Source organism: Humulus lupulus, chromosome 6, assembly GCF_963169125.1.
Source record: "Humulus lupulus chromosome 6, drHumLupu1.1, whole genome shotgun sequence".
NCBI lineage: Eukaryota > Viridiplantae > Streptophyta > Magnoliopsida > Rosales > Cannabaceae > Humulus > Humulus lupulus.
The window spans coordinates 2214971-2232474 of NC_084798.1; the positions used below are offsets into that span (position 1 = coordinate 2214971).

A 17504-nucleotide genomic window follows, 5' to 3' on the forward strand; every position below is an offset into this window, starting at 1 on the left:
TCATTGCCATTTGTCATTTCTATTGCCACATCATCGTTTTCAAATTTTTGGGATAACAGGTTACTTGATGAAAAAATGTGAGTCTTCCTATATATATACTTGATACAAATATAGTGTAATAATAACGTATTAAAAGAAAAATTAAACCAAAATATGATTTTTTAAAAATATATATATATATATATACTATATACTAGGTAAAAGCAACGTGTAATACACGTTTGTTTAGTTTTAAAATTGTAAATATTGTCTATAATTTTAATAAAAGCAAATTCTCTGTTTTAAAAATTTATATATATATATATCTATAATGAAATGAATTATAGTTTTATAGTATATATAAATATTTATATCAATAATCTCTACATATATGATATCTAAACACAACGTTGATATAGATATATATTTACATGACTACATGATATCTTTTGGTGAATTCGATGAAGAAAAAGAGTTTCAATCACTTCATAAAATATAAATTATCACACAAATTTATAAGATAAAAAAAATAATGTATTCTTTTATTATTTTCTTCGTCTAACATACTTGTCTCTTATTAATTATATGTCGTTGGTTGGTCGTCTAACCCATGTTCACTACAAGAAACCAGTTCTTTGCCGGCGTAATTCGTAATTGCGCCGGCAAAAATCACTTTCACCGGCGCAATTCATGAATTGCGCCGGCAAAAATCAAACCCTATGCCGGCACAATTTAACGCCGGAAAAGATGACTTTTGCCGGCGCAAGTCGGGGTTGCGCCGGCAAAAGTAATGCCAGATTTTTCAAAATAAGCGTACAAACTTTTGCCGGCGCCTTTCACCTAACGCGCCGGCAAAAGTCAACGTGTTTTTAAATTTTTACACGTTTGAAATAAAAAGTAGGTGGGCTTACTTTTGCCGGCGCGTTTCGTTGCGCCGGCAAAAGTGAAAAAACGCGCCGGCAAAAGTCGAGATAATTAAAACGGCATCGTTTTACTTTAGGGTTTACTTAAACACTTTTGCCGGCGCATTTTTAGACTTTTGCCGGCGCAACGAAACGCGCCGGCAAAAGTCTTAACGATATATCTCAGCCGCAGCCTCCTTCTTCCCCATTTCTGTTCTGAGTTTGTAAGCAAAGCTCTCTCTCTCTCCTCTGTGATAGTCTCCGACCACCGGTGTCCCATAATCCCACGCCGTGGCTCAAGTTATATATTGAAGCATCTCTCAAGGTTAGTAAAATGAGAAATTTTTTAACATTTTTGGATTTTTTTCTCAATATTATGTTTTGTAATTGTATTTTTTTTTTGTTATTCTCTCCCTATGAACAGGTGTGTTGTAACTCTCTCGGTGAAACAAATGCAAAGGTTAGTTTATATATATATTTATATATGTTTATATATATTTCGGTTTATATATATATATTTATATATGATTATATATATATGTATATATTTATATATATTAGTTATATCCGAATATATATATGTATATATTTATATATATTAGTTTATATATATGTATATATTTATATATATTAGTTATATCCGAATATATATATATATATATTAGTTATATCTGAATATATATATATACTTAAATTTGGTTTTTTTTTTTTATATATCTGTATATATGTTTGTATATGGATATATGTTTATGTATTTCTGTAAATGGGTGTGTATATATGTTTATTTAATGTTAAATTTTTGTAGAAATTGATTAATATAAATGTATGTGTGTGATATTTGTTATTATAATTATATTTTTCTGTTTATAAAATAAATAAATGTGTAGTTTTAAAAAAATGATATTAATAATGAAAAAGAAAATATAATTTTAGTATTTATTAAAAAAAATTTGATTTGAGAATGTATATTTTTTTAATTTTAATGCTTAATATGTATATTAAAAAATAGATTAGATTATGTATATTAAAAAAAAATATATTATATTTTTTATATTAAATATTATTTGTTTATAAATATTTACTAAATAAATTGTTTTGATGTTACTGATATAGAAAGATTTGATATATGTTATTAATCTTGGTTTATGTTGTGCATGTTATGAGAATGTTCTGTATATTGCTCTGGGACTATTCTGGTTATATATGTGTTTAATTTGTAGGTTTTTAAATTTTTGGGATAGTTTGAAATATAGTCGTTATGCTGCCCAATTTTTGTTGGAGTTAGTAAAATTAATAAAAGTTTAATAATTAATTAAATAAATATTTAAGTATAATTAAAAATTCATCAAAAAAATAATTTTTAACTATAATTTAAATAAAATAAAATTACCAATCATAATAATTAATAATTAATAATTAATTTTAACATTAATATTAGATGTTTTGTAATTGAAAAAGTTAAAAATATAAATGATTTAATAAAATATAAATATAATAAAATTATTATTGATTAAGTAAATAATCCAATACAAATTAAAGAATTTAATAAAAAATTACAAAATGGAGATTAATGTATAATTAAATTAATTTTAAATTAAAAGTAATAAATAAGTAAATGTTAAAGTAGACTAGTCAACGGACACGTGGCAGTACATGATTGATAAAATTTGTTATTATTCTTAAAATATTTTTTAATTTAACAAAAAAATAAAATTTACATTTTTTAAAAAAAAATTCAAAATTTTTTTCAACTTAAGATTAAGTATGAAAAATACATTTTTTTTTAAATTTAATTTTATATTGTTAATATCCTCAAAATTTTTAATTTATTATTATTAAAATCTTCCTATTTATCATTTTGTCTACTTGTTTTCAATTAAAGATTAAGTAATTTTGTTTAAAATCTAAGCAATAATTTAAGATTAAATATTTTTTTTACTTAATCCTAAATAATTGATTAAAAGCAGCAAATTTGATTTTTTTTTTGTAAAAAATGAAAAAAAAAATTATTTTTTGTTACCTTTAAATTGGAAAACAATAAATTGGATTTTTTAAAAAAAATAAAAAATATAAAATGTTTTTTTTTATGAAAAATTATTTAAAATAATAATAATAATAATGTGTACCAATCATGTGGTGTCACGTGTCATTTAAGTGTTAGTAAGTTGTAAGTTTGAGTAATTTAGCCGGAAATATCTCTATAAATAATTATTTTTGCCAGAGATAGGATATTATTATCAGTTAGTGATAATTAGGGAGACAAACAGTCATGAAATACTTTGACTATCATTTCCCTTATTTTAAGACAATTATTAATATTTTCTTAATTATTTCGCTTAAAGATGGCAAGCGACAGAAGCTGGATGAGTGCGAGGAATCGTTGGTCTCTGGAGTATAGAAATGGTGTTAAGGAGTTCTTCGATATCGCCAAAAATCAGTTGAACGATCGGGGTTTGGTTCGCTGTCCGTGCAAGAAATGTGGGAATGTTAAGTTCCAGCCTATAAATGCAATTTCGATGCATTTATTCAACAATGGCATCGTACAGTCCTACAAAGTGTGGCATTACCATGGAGAGGCGCTGCCGTCGCCACCAGCTGTGGTACGAGATCATGATAGAGATGAGATAGCGGATATCCTGGAGGATGTTTACGCTGAAGATGACGTTCCCCATGGAAACTATAATGATCCTCCCCAAGATGATCCTCAACATCGCGACAAGTATGACAATTTATTTAAGGAGATGTCAAGTGAACTGTACCCGGGTTGCCGAAAGTATTCCGCGTTGAACTTCTTGGTGAAGCTGATGCATCTCAAAGTAATTAACAAGTGCAGCAATCATTACTTTGATGGTTTGCTGGAATTGTTAGTCGACGCTATGCCTGACGGAACAATTTTACCTAAGTCTAACTATGAGGCGAAGGCAAAGTTGCGGAGTATTGGATTGGGATATGAGTCCATCGATGCTTGCAAGCATGACTGTGCACTGTTTTGGAAGGAGAATGCGAATTTGGAATTCTGTCCGGTTTGTGGTGAGTGTCGCTGGCAAGATAATCGTGGGAACGGGAAGAAAGTGGCCCATAAGGTCATGCGGTACTTTCCGTTGACGCCGAGATTGAAAAGGCTGTACAGTTCCAGATATACTGCAGAGGATATGAGATGGCACTATTCTAAAAGGCCAAGGGAAGATGGTGTGATGAGGCACCCCGCTGACAGTAAGGCGTGGAAGCACCTTGATGAGTTGTACCCATCTTTCGCAGCCGAACCTCGAAATGTTAGGCTTGGGTTGGCTACAGATGGTTTCAATCCTTTTGGGAACATGAGCAACTCTTACAGCATGTGGCCTGTAATACTTGTCCCATACAACTTGCCGCCGTGGAAGTGCATGAAACCACAGTCATTAATGTTGTCTATTCTTATTCCAGGTCCTTCTTCACCTGGAAAAGATATCGATGTCTATATGAGACCTTTGGTTGACGAGTTGAAGGAGTTATGGATGAATGGTGTCGAGACAAGAGATGCATACAATAGTACATTGTTCAATATGCGTGCAGCAGTCTTGTGGACCATTAACGACTACCCAGCTTATGCTATGATGTCTGGGTGGAGCACAAAAGGGTACAAGGCGTGTCCCACATGCAATGAAGAAACTCCCTCTGTAGGGATTAGAAGTAAGATTGCATACATTGGCCATAGGAGATTTCTTGATATGGATCATGAATGGAGGAGCAAACGAGCACTATTCGACGGTAACAGGGAACTCAGGCCACCACCGAAACATTACTCCGGTGATGATGTTTTGAAGCAATTAGAGAATTTGCTGATTAGACATCCTGGGAAACACAAAGAATTTGGTGGTGTGAAACGCAAAAGGGCTCCGATTGAACTTAATTGGTCGAAGAAGAGCATATTTTTCGAGCTTGATTATTGGAAGGAGTTATTGTTGAGGCATAATTTGGACGTAATGCACATTGAGAAGAATGTTTGCGACAGTGTCTTGGGAACTTTGTTGAACTTAGAGGGAAAATCTAAAGACACTGACAAGGCAAGACTTGATCTAGCAGACATGAAAATTAGGGAAAAACTCCACCTCCGCAAAGAGGGAAACAAGTGGAAGAAACCGCACGCCAGTTACACCCTCAGTGTCCCGGAGCGTCGAGTTTTCTGTGAATTTGTGAAGTCAGTTGAATTCCCGGACGGTTTTGCTGCAAACCTTTCGAAGAATGTCAATGTCAATGATGGCAAGATAACTGGGTTGAAATCACATGATTGCCACGTGTTGTTTCAGCAGTTGTTGCCCGCCGCACTTAGGTCGTTTTTGGTTCCGGAAGTTCGGAAGCCAATTATTGAGTTGTGCGGTTTTTTCAAAAAACTTTGTGCACGGACTTTGAATGTGAAAGACCTTGAGAAGATGGAGACAGACATTATCACCATTTTATGCAAGTTGGAAATGATATTTCCTCCAGCATTTTTCGATATTATGGTGCATTTGGTTTTGCACCTTCCGAAAGAGGCAATTCTTGGCGGTCCCGTGCACTTTAGGTGGATGTATCCCATTGAACGTTCGATGGGAGTTTATAAACAATATGTAAGAAATCGTGCACGTCCTGAAGGTTCAATCGCAGAAGCTTACGTGGTGAATGAGGCTTTAACCTTTTGCTCAATGTACCTGCGGGGGGTTGAGACTCGATTCAATCGACCTGAGAGGAATGACGATCGCGTTGAATCCCAACCAAATCGGGAATATTCTATTTATAAGGCTGTTGGTCGTCCATTTGGTAAGAAATCAAATATGCTCCTCAATCCGCAGTTAAAGCAAAAGGCTGAGTGGTATATCTTGAACAATTGTGCCGAAATTAAGGAGTACCTTAGGTGTGTTTTCTAGTATTTTTTCAATAATGATGTTTGGTTTATATACCGAGTAAATGCCAAAATCATAGTTTTTTTGTTCATTTGTAGTGAGCATATGGATGAATTAAGAAGACGGGGGGGCTTGAATCTTGAAGTTCAACAAAAAACTGATTTTCCTCAGTGGTTCAAAGAAAGAGTATGTATATTAGTCAATTCTTTTCTGAAACTCCAATTAGTCAATCCAAAACTAACTTTCAATGTTAATGTTGATAGGTGAACGGTTTGCATGAGTCAACACCTACTGAAGTGAATAATGAATTGTATGCTCTCGCAAACAAATCAAGCGGCACCGTGTATTCATATCCAGGGATGATAGTGAATGGTGTGAAATTTGTGACTCGTGGTCGTGATATGAAGCTTAAAACACAAAATTGCGGTGTAATGGTGCCAAGTGAGGAAGGAGTGAACTACTATGGAGTTTTGGAAGAAGTAATTGAATTGTCCTACTTGATGGGTTACAGTGTTGTCCTATTCAAGTGTAGATGGTTCAATACAAGTAGAATTAAAGTGGAATCCAATTTTACGAGCGTATATGTGAAAGAAGAATGTTATAAAGATGATCCTTTCGTTCTCGCATCTCAAGCGAAGTTGGTGTATTATCTTCGAGATGTGAAAAATGGGGATGATTGGAGGCTCGTTAATGAATACATTCCAAGGAATGTATGGGATTTCACAAATTCCGATGTTGATGATACTGAGACCACAAATGATATACCAATATTGCAAGAAGTTAATTCTTCTTCATTTCAGTTGTGGGTAGAACTTCCAATTTTTGATAATCTTCAGTATGATCGGGTTGATGTCAATGCCACTGAAGTGCACAACGTTGATGATTTGGTTGGCGAAGGTTCAGATGAATTTGTTGTCGATGATGAAGTTGAATTTGAAGACGACACGTTGGTCGAGTATGAAGACGATGAGGATGACGATAATGTTCTAGTCGATAGTGATAGTGATAGTGATGTTCGTAATGATGTTGTAGTTAGTGATGACGAGGACAGTGATATGTAATTTAAACAAGTGTATGTAACTTTTTATTTAATTCAATGAAAAGTTTATTTATTATGATTAATTAATGATAGTATTAGATATAGGTACACATGCACCTATTGGATGCTTTGGGGATAGTCAATGTATTCATGTACTGGTACTCATTTTTTCAATATATTTGATGAAATATGTTGAAAAAATGGGTAGTCGCACATGTCTGCTTACTATCTCCAAGGGATCTATTAGGTCGGAATAGGGTAGGTTGGGAAAGACAATAAGTAATAAAATGTTAATTCAATAACAAAAAATAATAGTGATGCACCTAGTGGATGCCTTGGGGATAGACAATGTATTCATGTACTGGTACTCATTTTTTCAATATATTTGATGAAATATGTTGAAAAAATGGGTAGTCGCACATGTCTGCTTACTATCTCCAAGGGATCTACTAGGTCGGAATATGGTAGGTTGGGAAAGACAATAAGTAATAAAATGTTAATTCAATAACAAAAAATAATAGCGATGCACCTAGTGGATGCCTTGGGGATAGTCAATGTATTCATGTACTGGTACTCATTTTTTCAATATATTTGATGAAATATGTTGAAAAAATGGGTAGTCGCACATGTCTGCTTACTATCTCCAAGGAATCTATTAGGTCGGAATAGGGTAGGTTGGGAAAGACAATAAGTAATAAAATGTTAATTCAATAACAAAAAATAATAGTGATGCACTTAGTGGATGCCTTGGGGATAGACAATGTATTCATGTACTGCTACTCATTTTTTCAAAATGTTTGATGAAATATTTTGAAAAAGTGTGTAGTCGCACATGTCTGCTTACTATCTCCAAGGGATCTACTAGGTCGGAATAGGGTAGGTTAGGAAAGACAATAAGTAATAAAATGTTAATTCAATAACAAAAAATAATAGTGATGCACCTAGTGGATGTCTTGGGGATAGACAATGTATTCATGTACTGCTCCTCATTTTTTTTAAATGTTTGATAAACATTTTAAAAAACTGAGGAGAAGTACATGACTTCTTACTATCTCCAAGGGATCCACTAGGTCGGAATATGGTAGGTTTGGAAATACCATAATGAATAAATGTTAATTTTATAACAAAAAACAATAGACATACATAATTTGAATTAGTTAATTAATGAATATTTTAATGTAGAATGGCCGAAACAAGTAATGACACAGGTGGTGGCTCCAAGAGAGGCAGGGGAGCTTATTACGGTGCCAATATCGAGAAGGAGCTGGCCATCAAAAAAGTTACTCATTTGAAAGTAGAGTTTGATAAAGAAACTGGAAAAGCTATTCAAAAGTACGGCAAGTGGTTCAACAATTCTATGGCTCGTTATTTGCGTAGCACCGTACCCCCAACTACACTAGCTTGGGAACAAGTAAAACCAGCTGATATCGAAGTTATTCGAAAGAGACTATCTGTAAGCATTCTTTAAACCTTTAATAACTCATTATTAAATATTTTGTCTATCTTCAAAATATTTTAACAAATTCCAATTTTAATTGTGATTTTAGGAAAAATTCATTTATCCAGAAGACAATCCAGTAATCAACGATGCCATGGTAAGACAAATGCAAAAACATCTGACTGATTGGCGCCACACGATGAAGAAACACTGGGTAGATGTTGGAGGAGAGGTGGACAATGAGAGAGCGAAGTCAAAACCTTTTGTGTCGATCACTTCTTCTGATTGGGCAGTTCTGTGTGATTTTTGGGTTTCTGATTCTCACCAGGTATGCCGTACATTTTACATTAATTTTTAATTATAAAATTACAATTTAGATTAATGAGTACTGTTTTCTTTTTGAAGCGTATATCGAAGAAAAATAAAGAAGCTCGAGCTAAAATGACCATACCAGGAGGACACGGTTCCAAATCCATCGTTGCCCATGTTTATGATCACGTAAATTATAATAACTTATATCCTTACATTTACGAAAATATTATAAATGTCACAATGTTTAAATAATTTGCTTTTTTAGATGGACCCATCTACTGGCCAGCTCCCGAGCATGATCGACACATTCGAGCACCTGCACAAGAAGAAGGATAAGTGGATTAGTGATGCAGCGGCGACAAAACATGTAAGTTGCATAACCTTAACTAATTTATGATCATTTAACTTTAAAAAAGTTTAGTAAATAATTAATAAATATTAATTATTAATTGTTGTTGTCAATTAGTAATTATTTATTAATTATTAATTAAATTTTTAACAATGAAATCTTTATAATCTATGTGCCAATATTTTTATGATTAATGATTGTGGACTAAGATAAAAAAAGAATGTAATTAATGTTGTCCCCGTATCAGGGAGCTTGTGGACTAAAGTAAATTTGGTCATGAAAATCCATATCTGAATCAAAAACATGTAAATATAGTTGATGTATATGTTTGGAGACGTAAATTCCTCATTAATGGAATTAACTGCACTTACCGTATATATCAACAACATCTTCATGATTTTGATTCAGATATGGATTTTCATGACCAAATTTACTTTAGCCCACTTGCTCCCTGATACGGGAACAAAATTAATTACATTCTTTTTCAGTCACTGGTCTGTAGTCATTAATGATAGGATGTTGGCAGATAGATAATAAAGTTATATTTTATATGTTGTTATATTAAAAATTTATAAGTTAGGTTTTCAAATAATGTTATATTGGAATTCGAAATACGTGCTTTTTATTGTGCAGAATGAGATGACCGAACGTCGAGCATCGCAGAGTACGGCCCCTGCATCATCTGCTGCTTCTTGTGTCGGCGATAATGTCGACGGTCATTTCCCGCCTGATATGGATATTGTCACGGATGTCCTTGGACCCCGCTCGCGTTATAAGAAAGGGTTTGGGGGGTTGCCTAGGTTGAAGGCAATTGGCGCAAAGAGGGCAGCATCTTCGTCAACTTCTCAAATGTCCGGGCAATTGCCACCTGAAGTGGACACCATTTTGCAGCAAAATCAGGACATTATGCTAGAAAATCAGAACCTAAAGAAGCATACGACTAAACTTGAGAGTCGTCAACGGCGTCAAGATCTCCTGCTCAGTGCTTTGTTGAAGCAGGTTGGTCAATTGGCTCCTGGTTTTACTGTTGACTTACCAGACCAGGATTCGGACGAGGACGATGATGCTGATGGGGGCGGGAATGATGAGGCGGCCAGTACTCATTTGTAGAACTTTTTTTCTATTTATTTAAAATTTAATTTATGAGACATTTATTTTACTAAATTACTTTTATATTTTAATGTTTGGTGGAGACAATAAATATTAATAGTTGTAATTTTTTGTTTATTTATTTATAAAATTTTAATTTTATTTTTATTTATAATTAAATAATATTACTAAAAAATTAAATAATTATTAATATATTAAAATTGAAAATTATTAATTAATATTAATATATTGAAAATAATATTAATAATTTAATACAAATTATTATTTTAAAAATACTTTTACCGGCGCAAAATTACGTCGGCAAAGAGTTTCAATCTTACCTTCACATATACACTTTTACCGGCGCAAAAATGCGCCACTAAAAAATTAAACTATTGCCGGCGCATTATTGCGCCGCTAAAAGTGTTTTCCACAATATCGTGACAGATTTTTTTACCGGCGCATTTATATTTTCACCGGCGTATTTTTTCGTCGCCAAAAAAGTCCATTGCCGGCGCATTATATTTGCGTCGGCAAAAGTGACATTAGCGACGGAGATACGACGCAATTCTTTGCCGGCGCAAAATTGCGTCGGCAAAAACTCCATAGTTTTTGCCGGCGCAAAACCATACTTTTGCCGGCGCAAATTTGCGCCGGCAAAAGTCTCCTTTTTTGTAGTGGTTCTAGGATAAATTCTTGACGTAGGTATGTACACATTTATATATTTATTAAGTCATAAATTCTTAAAGATCCTTTCGTGGACTTTTTTTTTTATTTTTTTTTTATCTTTATTTGCAATTGTCACTACAAATAAATATATTTTTAGTGACAACCTTTTAGTCACAATATATGTTTTGTGTAACTAAATGTCACTTTTAGTCACAACAAAAAATTATTTGTGACTAAAAAGTCATACTTAATTACAAGTTGTCACTAATGTAGTTTTTGTCACAACCTATTATTTTTAGTGATAAACTTTGTTGTAACTAAAAATACATTTAGTGACAACAAATTGTGATTTTTGTGACTAATACTTTTAGCCATGGACTTTTTAGTGATGACATAAGTAAGATGGATTTTCTTTAGTCACAAATTTTTTACTTGTAGTCACAAATTTTATTGTGACTAAAACTAAGATTTTTTGTAGTGTGTAATGTTGCAATTAATGTTCTCGATTTGTGATTTGAAGTAATAATCTTGTTCATCAAGTTGAGTTGTTTCATGGCTCTCACCAAGTTGTTTCATAGCTGGTTTGGTCCCACTATTCAAATTTTTCTTGACTAATATTAATATTAAATTATTCTTATTTCACACATATAAAGTTATGTCTCTTGGATCCCAGACAAGAGATGGACTCTTGTGGCCATTGTAATAAGGTAGTGTTGCATTTGCATGCATGCATGGACTGTTTTTTTTTATCTTATTTATTTGCAATGATTGATAAGTAATATATAAATATATATATATATTTATATACTTGATACAAATATAGTGTTATAATAATAGTATTAAAAGAAAAATTAAACAAAACATGATTTTTAACATACATATATATCATATATTAGGTAAAAGCAACGTGCTGTACACATTTGCTTAGTTTTAAAGTTATAAATATTATCTATAATTTTAATAAAAGTTAATTCTATATTTTTTTTAAATATATATATATCTATAATTGAATGAATTATAGTTTTATAGTATATATAAATATTTATATCAATAATCTCTACATATATGACATCTAAATACAGTGTTGATATAGATATATATTTACATGGCTACATGACATATATATAAAATACAATAATATTTAAAAAAAAATTAATAATAGAATTAAAATAAGAATATAAAAAGTCATAGTATAGACACTAATATACATGATAAATTAGTATTGATTTCTAATGTATCTCACAATGTCCTTTGGTGAATTTGATGAAGGAAAAGAGATCCAATCACTTCATAAAATATAAATTATCACACAAATTTATAAGATAAAAAAAATAATGTATGCATTTATTATTTTTAAATAAATATGATTTAATTATTTAAATTACCATAAAATATCTATAAAATATCATCTCATCACCGTTGTCAGTGTTAAGAAGGTCAATTCTGCTTTTATGTCACCGTTCTCAAACACACATGTGTTTTAATCATTTTTTTCAAACTCCAATCCGTCAAAGAGTATGCATATAGCACATGTGCATGAGCTAAACCCTTAATTTAGTGACCGTATTGCATATGTGTTTTAAGCATATTCCAAACCCTTAGTATTATATTCAAAAAGTAAAAAAATATACTCATTAAATTTTTGCCGTGGTCTACAATGCCACCTCAAATTTGAAGGGCTACTGTAGATAACATCATATATAATGTGGAAGACATTGTTCGGTTGGAGCACAAATTGGTGTAAAATCACCAAAAAATTGGTGATATGCCGTTGGGTTGCAGTTGCCTAATAGACATTAAATAGCAGCCGTACGTGTCTCTCCTATTACCAAATATTTTAATAATTAAATATTATAATTAATAAAAAACTCATAATAAAAATTTAATTAACAAAATAATAAATATACAACAAACAAAAATATTTTTAACAAAACAATAAAAATACAACCAAGCAATAAAAAAAATGTGATATAAAAGTAAAGATTTTGATTAAGAAATAATAATTTTAAGTTGAAGTAGAAAAAAGTATATATATACATATACAATGTATAAAATTTAAGTATTTTCGCCGCAAATTTTCCTTTTAATTATCTTGAGAAATAATAAAAAAGTGAATGAAAAATATAAGATTTTAGTTATTTTAAAAATTTTAAATTATTTTCACTTTTGAAATAATAAAAAAATTAAGATTAGTAAAATTAGTCAAAATAATTAAAACTATATTTCTCCTTTACTTTTTTTTTTTATAAAAACTTATATTTTAAATTGATGATAATATATAAGTTGTTAATTATTTTTTTATTAATTTTAATAAATCATTTATTAATGTTTAATGGGTTTATATTTTTTTAAACCTTATGTTTTGTTTCATTAAATGTTTGGACTCTGGATTCTGTGTTTTGACAAAATCAGCTAAGACACAACTTGGTGAGAGCTACGAAACAAATCAGCTTGGTGGGAACAATAATCAATTGTGGAATCAAACAAAAAATGGCTCTCTATACATGGACTCAACACACTCATGAACATTAATGGCAACACGCAAGTACTCAGCTAAGATAATGGTTGTTAATCATGACAACAACCTTGTAACCAAACACCAGTCCGGCAAAAGTGGTTTTAAGATTCTGAAACCTAAAAGGTTTGTGTTTCAAGAAAATAGCTCTGCTCTTCAGAGACTCAGCTTGGAAGCTCAAACGCTTTCCTGTCTTGCAATAAGTAGCAAATGACTCACAGTTGTTGTCTAGAATATGGTATTCGCCGAAGTCATCATCTCCGATCAGTATTCGGCGAGCTCGCTGGACCACCACTTCCGGGGCGTCGCTTTGGTCAAGGCTGCACGTTCCAATCCTTCTCCCCAAGAACTGAAATGGCAAAACGCCATAACCAAACCGGTTGAGACTACTACTACAACTGTTGCCATTTAGGAAGCAATCCAAGCAACAAGCCACGACACCTCTCTCAGCTTTTGGTTGGTAATTGCAGATATCACACCCTCCACTGGCGGGCTCAGTCGCCGGGAGAGATTCCGGCTGTGTTCTGGTGTAGTGGATTACTATATTATTCCCTTCATCATAAATTCCTGAATGTACGTACGTACCAACCAACAACATATATAATAAGAAAAGTATATATATATATATGATAACACAATATTGTAACAGTAACTAACTAACTAACCGTGATGAGCATAAGTGTAACAGGCTCGGTAAGAGAAAATGTGATCTCCAGCTTTCAGATCTTGTGGATCAACACCACACACTATCCCCATCTCTTATCGATCAACGAATGAATAAGAAGAAGGTTTTATGAATATATCAGTCAAGGAGAAGAATATAAATATAGGAATTCAACCTGACAGTGACTGTCAGTGTCAAAAGGTGTTTGAACAGGAAAATGCATTTTTTAACAGCGGCGTCAACAAATGCTAAAATTCGAATTCATATGTGTTTGGGTGCCACTTTAAAGGATGATGGCATTGCTGACATGATTCAATCATTTTTCCAAATTCGAATTCATGTTATAATTCATTCATAATCAACCGGTCCATCAATATGCTTCTTTTTTTTTTTTTTTAATGTTTTTTGAATGTTTCTACAGACCGCGTCATTTATCAAATGTTTCTATAGTTGTTGTAAATGTTTGTTGAAAATATTTTATTTGATATTTGTTGTTTACTAAATGAAAAGTAAAATAATAAAATAGGAGTGTTTCCTTAAGATACAAACAGCAAGTATCGATGTGGGATAATAAATTTAATTTTGATGAAAATTTTGATTTTGTTAAGCACCACCAGAAAACAAACAACTTAACTAACTATACTAATTAAGCACCACAAACGGAAATATATAACTAACTAACTATAATCATTAATTGTAATAAATTAGAATATCAATTAGTTGTTGTTTCCCGTTTTGGTGATGAGATTTCTTTGTTGATGAGCTCTTAAAATCTCAGTCTCACACAGCCATAGCCATACTTAAAAGCTCTAATAATAATAATGAAAGTTTCTCATTTTATTACAAGGGTGGTTGAGATTTAGTGCATATAAATTTACATAATAATTAAAAAAAAAAAAACCCAAATCAATATTTATAAAGAACTACTTACAAGTTGAGGACCCAACTTCCAATGATCTGATATTTTTTAATAAGGTTCACAAACTCTTGTCTATCTACATATCTTCTTAATGAGTCCCTCCATCAACATCATATATCCAACACGTACAATGGAAAGCGGTAAGCCCGAACACCTTCTTACAATATCTGTCTGAGCAAGTTTTTCCTCTGAAGAAGATACGTACACCATCTGTCTGAGCAACCTTAAACTTTCATCGCTGGTTCTTAGTCGTAGACGATGCCTGTGTCCCTCTGAAGCCACATCCTCATTTCGTGATGTAAGTAAAAATCTTCTCCCTTGTGTTTTTGGCAACGACATCTCTTCTATCACTGAATCGAAAGCTTCCTTTGTTGAAACATTGTCAATAATGAAAAGGTACTTGCTCTCCTTTAGACTATCGCGTATCCACAGCTTAAAGTGCTCGAAATCATTGTCTTCCCCGTTAAAATGAAGATCAGGATTGCCAAGAGCCCCTGCTTTAATATCTTTTAGAAACGAGAACATGTTGTTGTCCCAGTCTTGAGGTACAGAAAGCCATACACGGATAGGAAAATGGGCCACGACTGCTCTGTGACTGTAAACTGTTTTAGCCAAGGTTGTCTTACCTATGCCCTCCATCCCAACTATTGAAAAGTTGCAATCTTGGTTCTCAGCAGCGTTGGCTGTCAATCGTGAGACTGCTGCTTCTACATCTTCTTCTAGACCAACCACTCGGCTTGACTCTTCCCTCAACTCACCGTTGTATGCCGTTATGCTTCTCTCGAGAACACACATACGATGCTTTGATTCGGTCAATTTCTCGGGAAAGCTGACGCCTGGCACTTGTACTCAACAATGGAGTAATGATAGACTTTCTTACTTCCATTGCAATATTTTCCATTTGCTCCAACCAAGCTTCTCTGATATTTTGTATTGCAGCAGTTGAGTTTGGATACTGTCATAGTATAAGTAATATATAAATTTATAAATATATATATATGGAAAATGCTCTTCAGAAATTTAGACATATTCAACAGAAAAGTTTTATCTTTATTTGCAATGATTGATAAGTAATATATAAATTTATAAATATATATATATATGGAAAATGTTCTTCAGAAATTTAGACATATTCAACAGAAAAGTTTTATCTTTATTTGCAATGATTGATAAGTAATATATAAATTTATAAATATATATATGGTTTTTTTTAAGCTGACATGTGATGGGACATGTGAGGGAGGAGACTGATAAAATTAATTTTTTTTTAAACTGTGACAAAATTTGATTTTTTTTTTTTTTTATATATATGACAAAAGTTAACAAACCCATGAGTCAACAATGACGGTTTGTTAGTAAATAAATTTTCATTAGGCTATATGTATCTTCATTATTCATTTTAGTGCTGAAAAAATTAGAGGATTATTAATTAATTATGGTTAGTAATTAAAAGCGCACTACAAGAAATTAGATTTTCAGTGACTAGATTTTTACCGACTAAATTAACAAGTTGTGTCATAGCTGATTTTGTCCCATAAGTGTAAAAGGGTCGGTAAGAGAAAATGTAATATAGCCGGCTAACATTATAAATAATTACTGTATAATTATATTTAATTTTATCTTCATCAAGGGTAAAAAAAAATATAAAGTCATTAAACATTAATAAATATTTTATTAAAATTAATAAAATAATAATTAAAAACTTATATATTTTGGATCAACTCTAAGTGTAGTGTTGATATCGACAAGATCTGAAAGCTGGAGATCATTTGTTTAATGCATTATTTCTCCAATTCCAAGTCCCCATATGTTTTCAAATAAGAAAAGAAAAAAATAGCTTTGCCATCTCCAACCAACGCCATTTACCACAGCAAAAGTCATGTTTGCTGTTTTTTATTCCTCCACCACACAGCAAAGATCACTGCATATATTGTTGAATTTCTACAGTATCTCAGCTGAGGTACTGTAGCTAAGGCATATGTTTTTTTTTATTTTAATAATTTTATATATATATATATTATTTAATAATTGTGATGGTTTTAGTAAAATAATATAATAATAAAAAGTATTTAATTATGTAAAAGAATAATAATATAATAATGAAGAATATATTTTTTAGTGTAACTTTTGGTGTTGTAGTTGGAATAAAAATAAAAAAAATAGTGAAATTTTATCATATTTAATAATAGTGCAACAGCAAATATGATGTTGTGGTTGAAGATGGCCATAAAGAATTAAAGAACACGCGCAGAATTAAAGAACACACGGTTAGTGTTACAATATTATATATTGTGTGATATCACATATATATATATATATACTTTTCTTATTATATATGTTGTTGGTTGGTACGTACGTACATTCAGGAATTTATGATGTAGAGAATAATATAGTTATCCACTACACCAGAACACAGCCGGAATCTCTCTCTCACGGGCCGACTGAACCCGCCAGTGAAGAGTGTGATATTGAGATTATGGAGATTTGTAATTTTTAAATATTGTCATTTATTACGTAGATTTGTGGAGATGAATATTTGAAAGTTACACGTGAAATAGTTGTTAGAAATATGATTTTGAGCGAGGAGAAAATTATCGGAATTGGATACAACATTGGTATTGATTGAATTCTTCATCTATTTTACTCAATAAAAGGAATTTCAGAGTCAACGTTGACTTTTCTTTTTCCATCCTATTTGACTCTCCTACGTTCATTTTTGGGACACACAGTAGATGGATTAGGGTGTCGTGTCAAGACAAAACACAGTATC

General features: G+C 31.9%; 1 protein-coding gene and 1 long non-coding RNA gene across 2 annotated transcripts; one reads left to right on the forward strand and one right to left on the reverse strand.

The window, feature by feature from the left end:
- Positions 1–942: 942 nt before the first annotated feature.
- On the forward strand, positions 943–8158 carry LOC133783686 (uncharacterized). The gene is made up of 3 exons (XR_009870919.1): positions 943–1206; positions 1306–1341; positions 7962–8158. It is a non-coding gene; the product is annotated as an uncharacterized LOC133783686 (long non-coding RNA).
- A 5027-nt stretch (positions 8159–13185) lies between these two features.
- LOC133783605 (protein LEAD-SENSITIVE 1-like) lies at positions 13186–13907 on the reverse strand. The gene is made up of 2 exons (XM_062223254.1): positions 13817–13907; positions 13186–13718 (listed from the first exon to the last, which is right to left on the reverse strand). The coding sequence occupies exons 1-2, from the start codon at positions 13905–13907 to the stop codon at positions 13186–13188; spliced, it is 624 nt and encodes a 207-aa protein (XP_062079238.1).
- Between the last annotated feature and the right edge of the window lie 3597 nt (positions 13908–17504).

What these genes read in the sequence shown, in the direction of transcription:
- LOC133783605 (XM_062223254.1), bottom strand. Translation starts at nt 13,907, where the DNA reads ATGGGGATAGTGTGTGGTGTTGATCCACAAGATCTGAAAGCTGGAGAT. An exon ending in TTACACTTATGCTCATCACG is followed by an intron (nt 13,719 to 13,816) that starts GTTAGTTAGTTA and finishes ACGTACATTCAG; the next exon opens with GAATTTATGATGAAGGGAAT.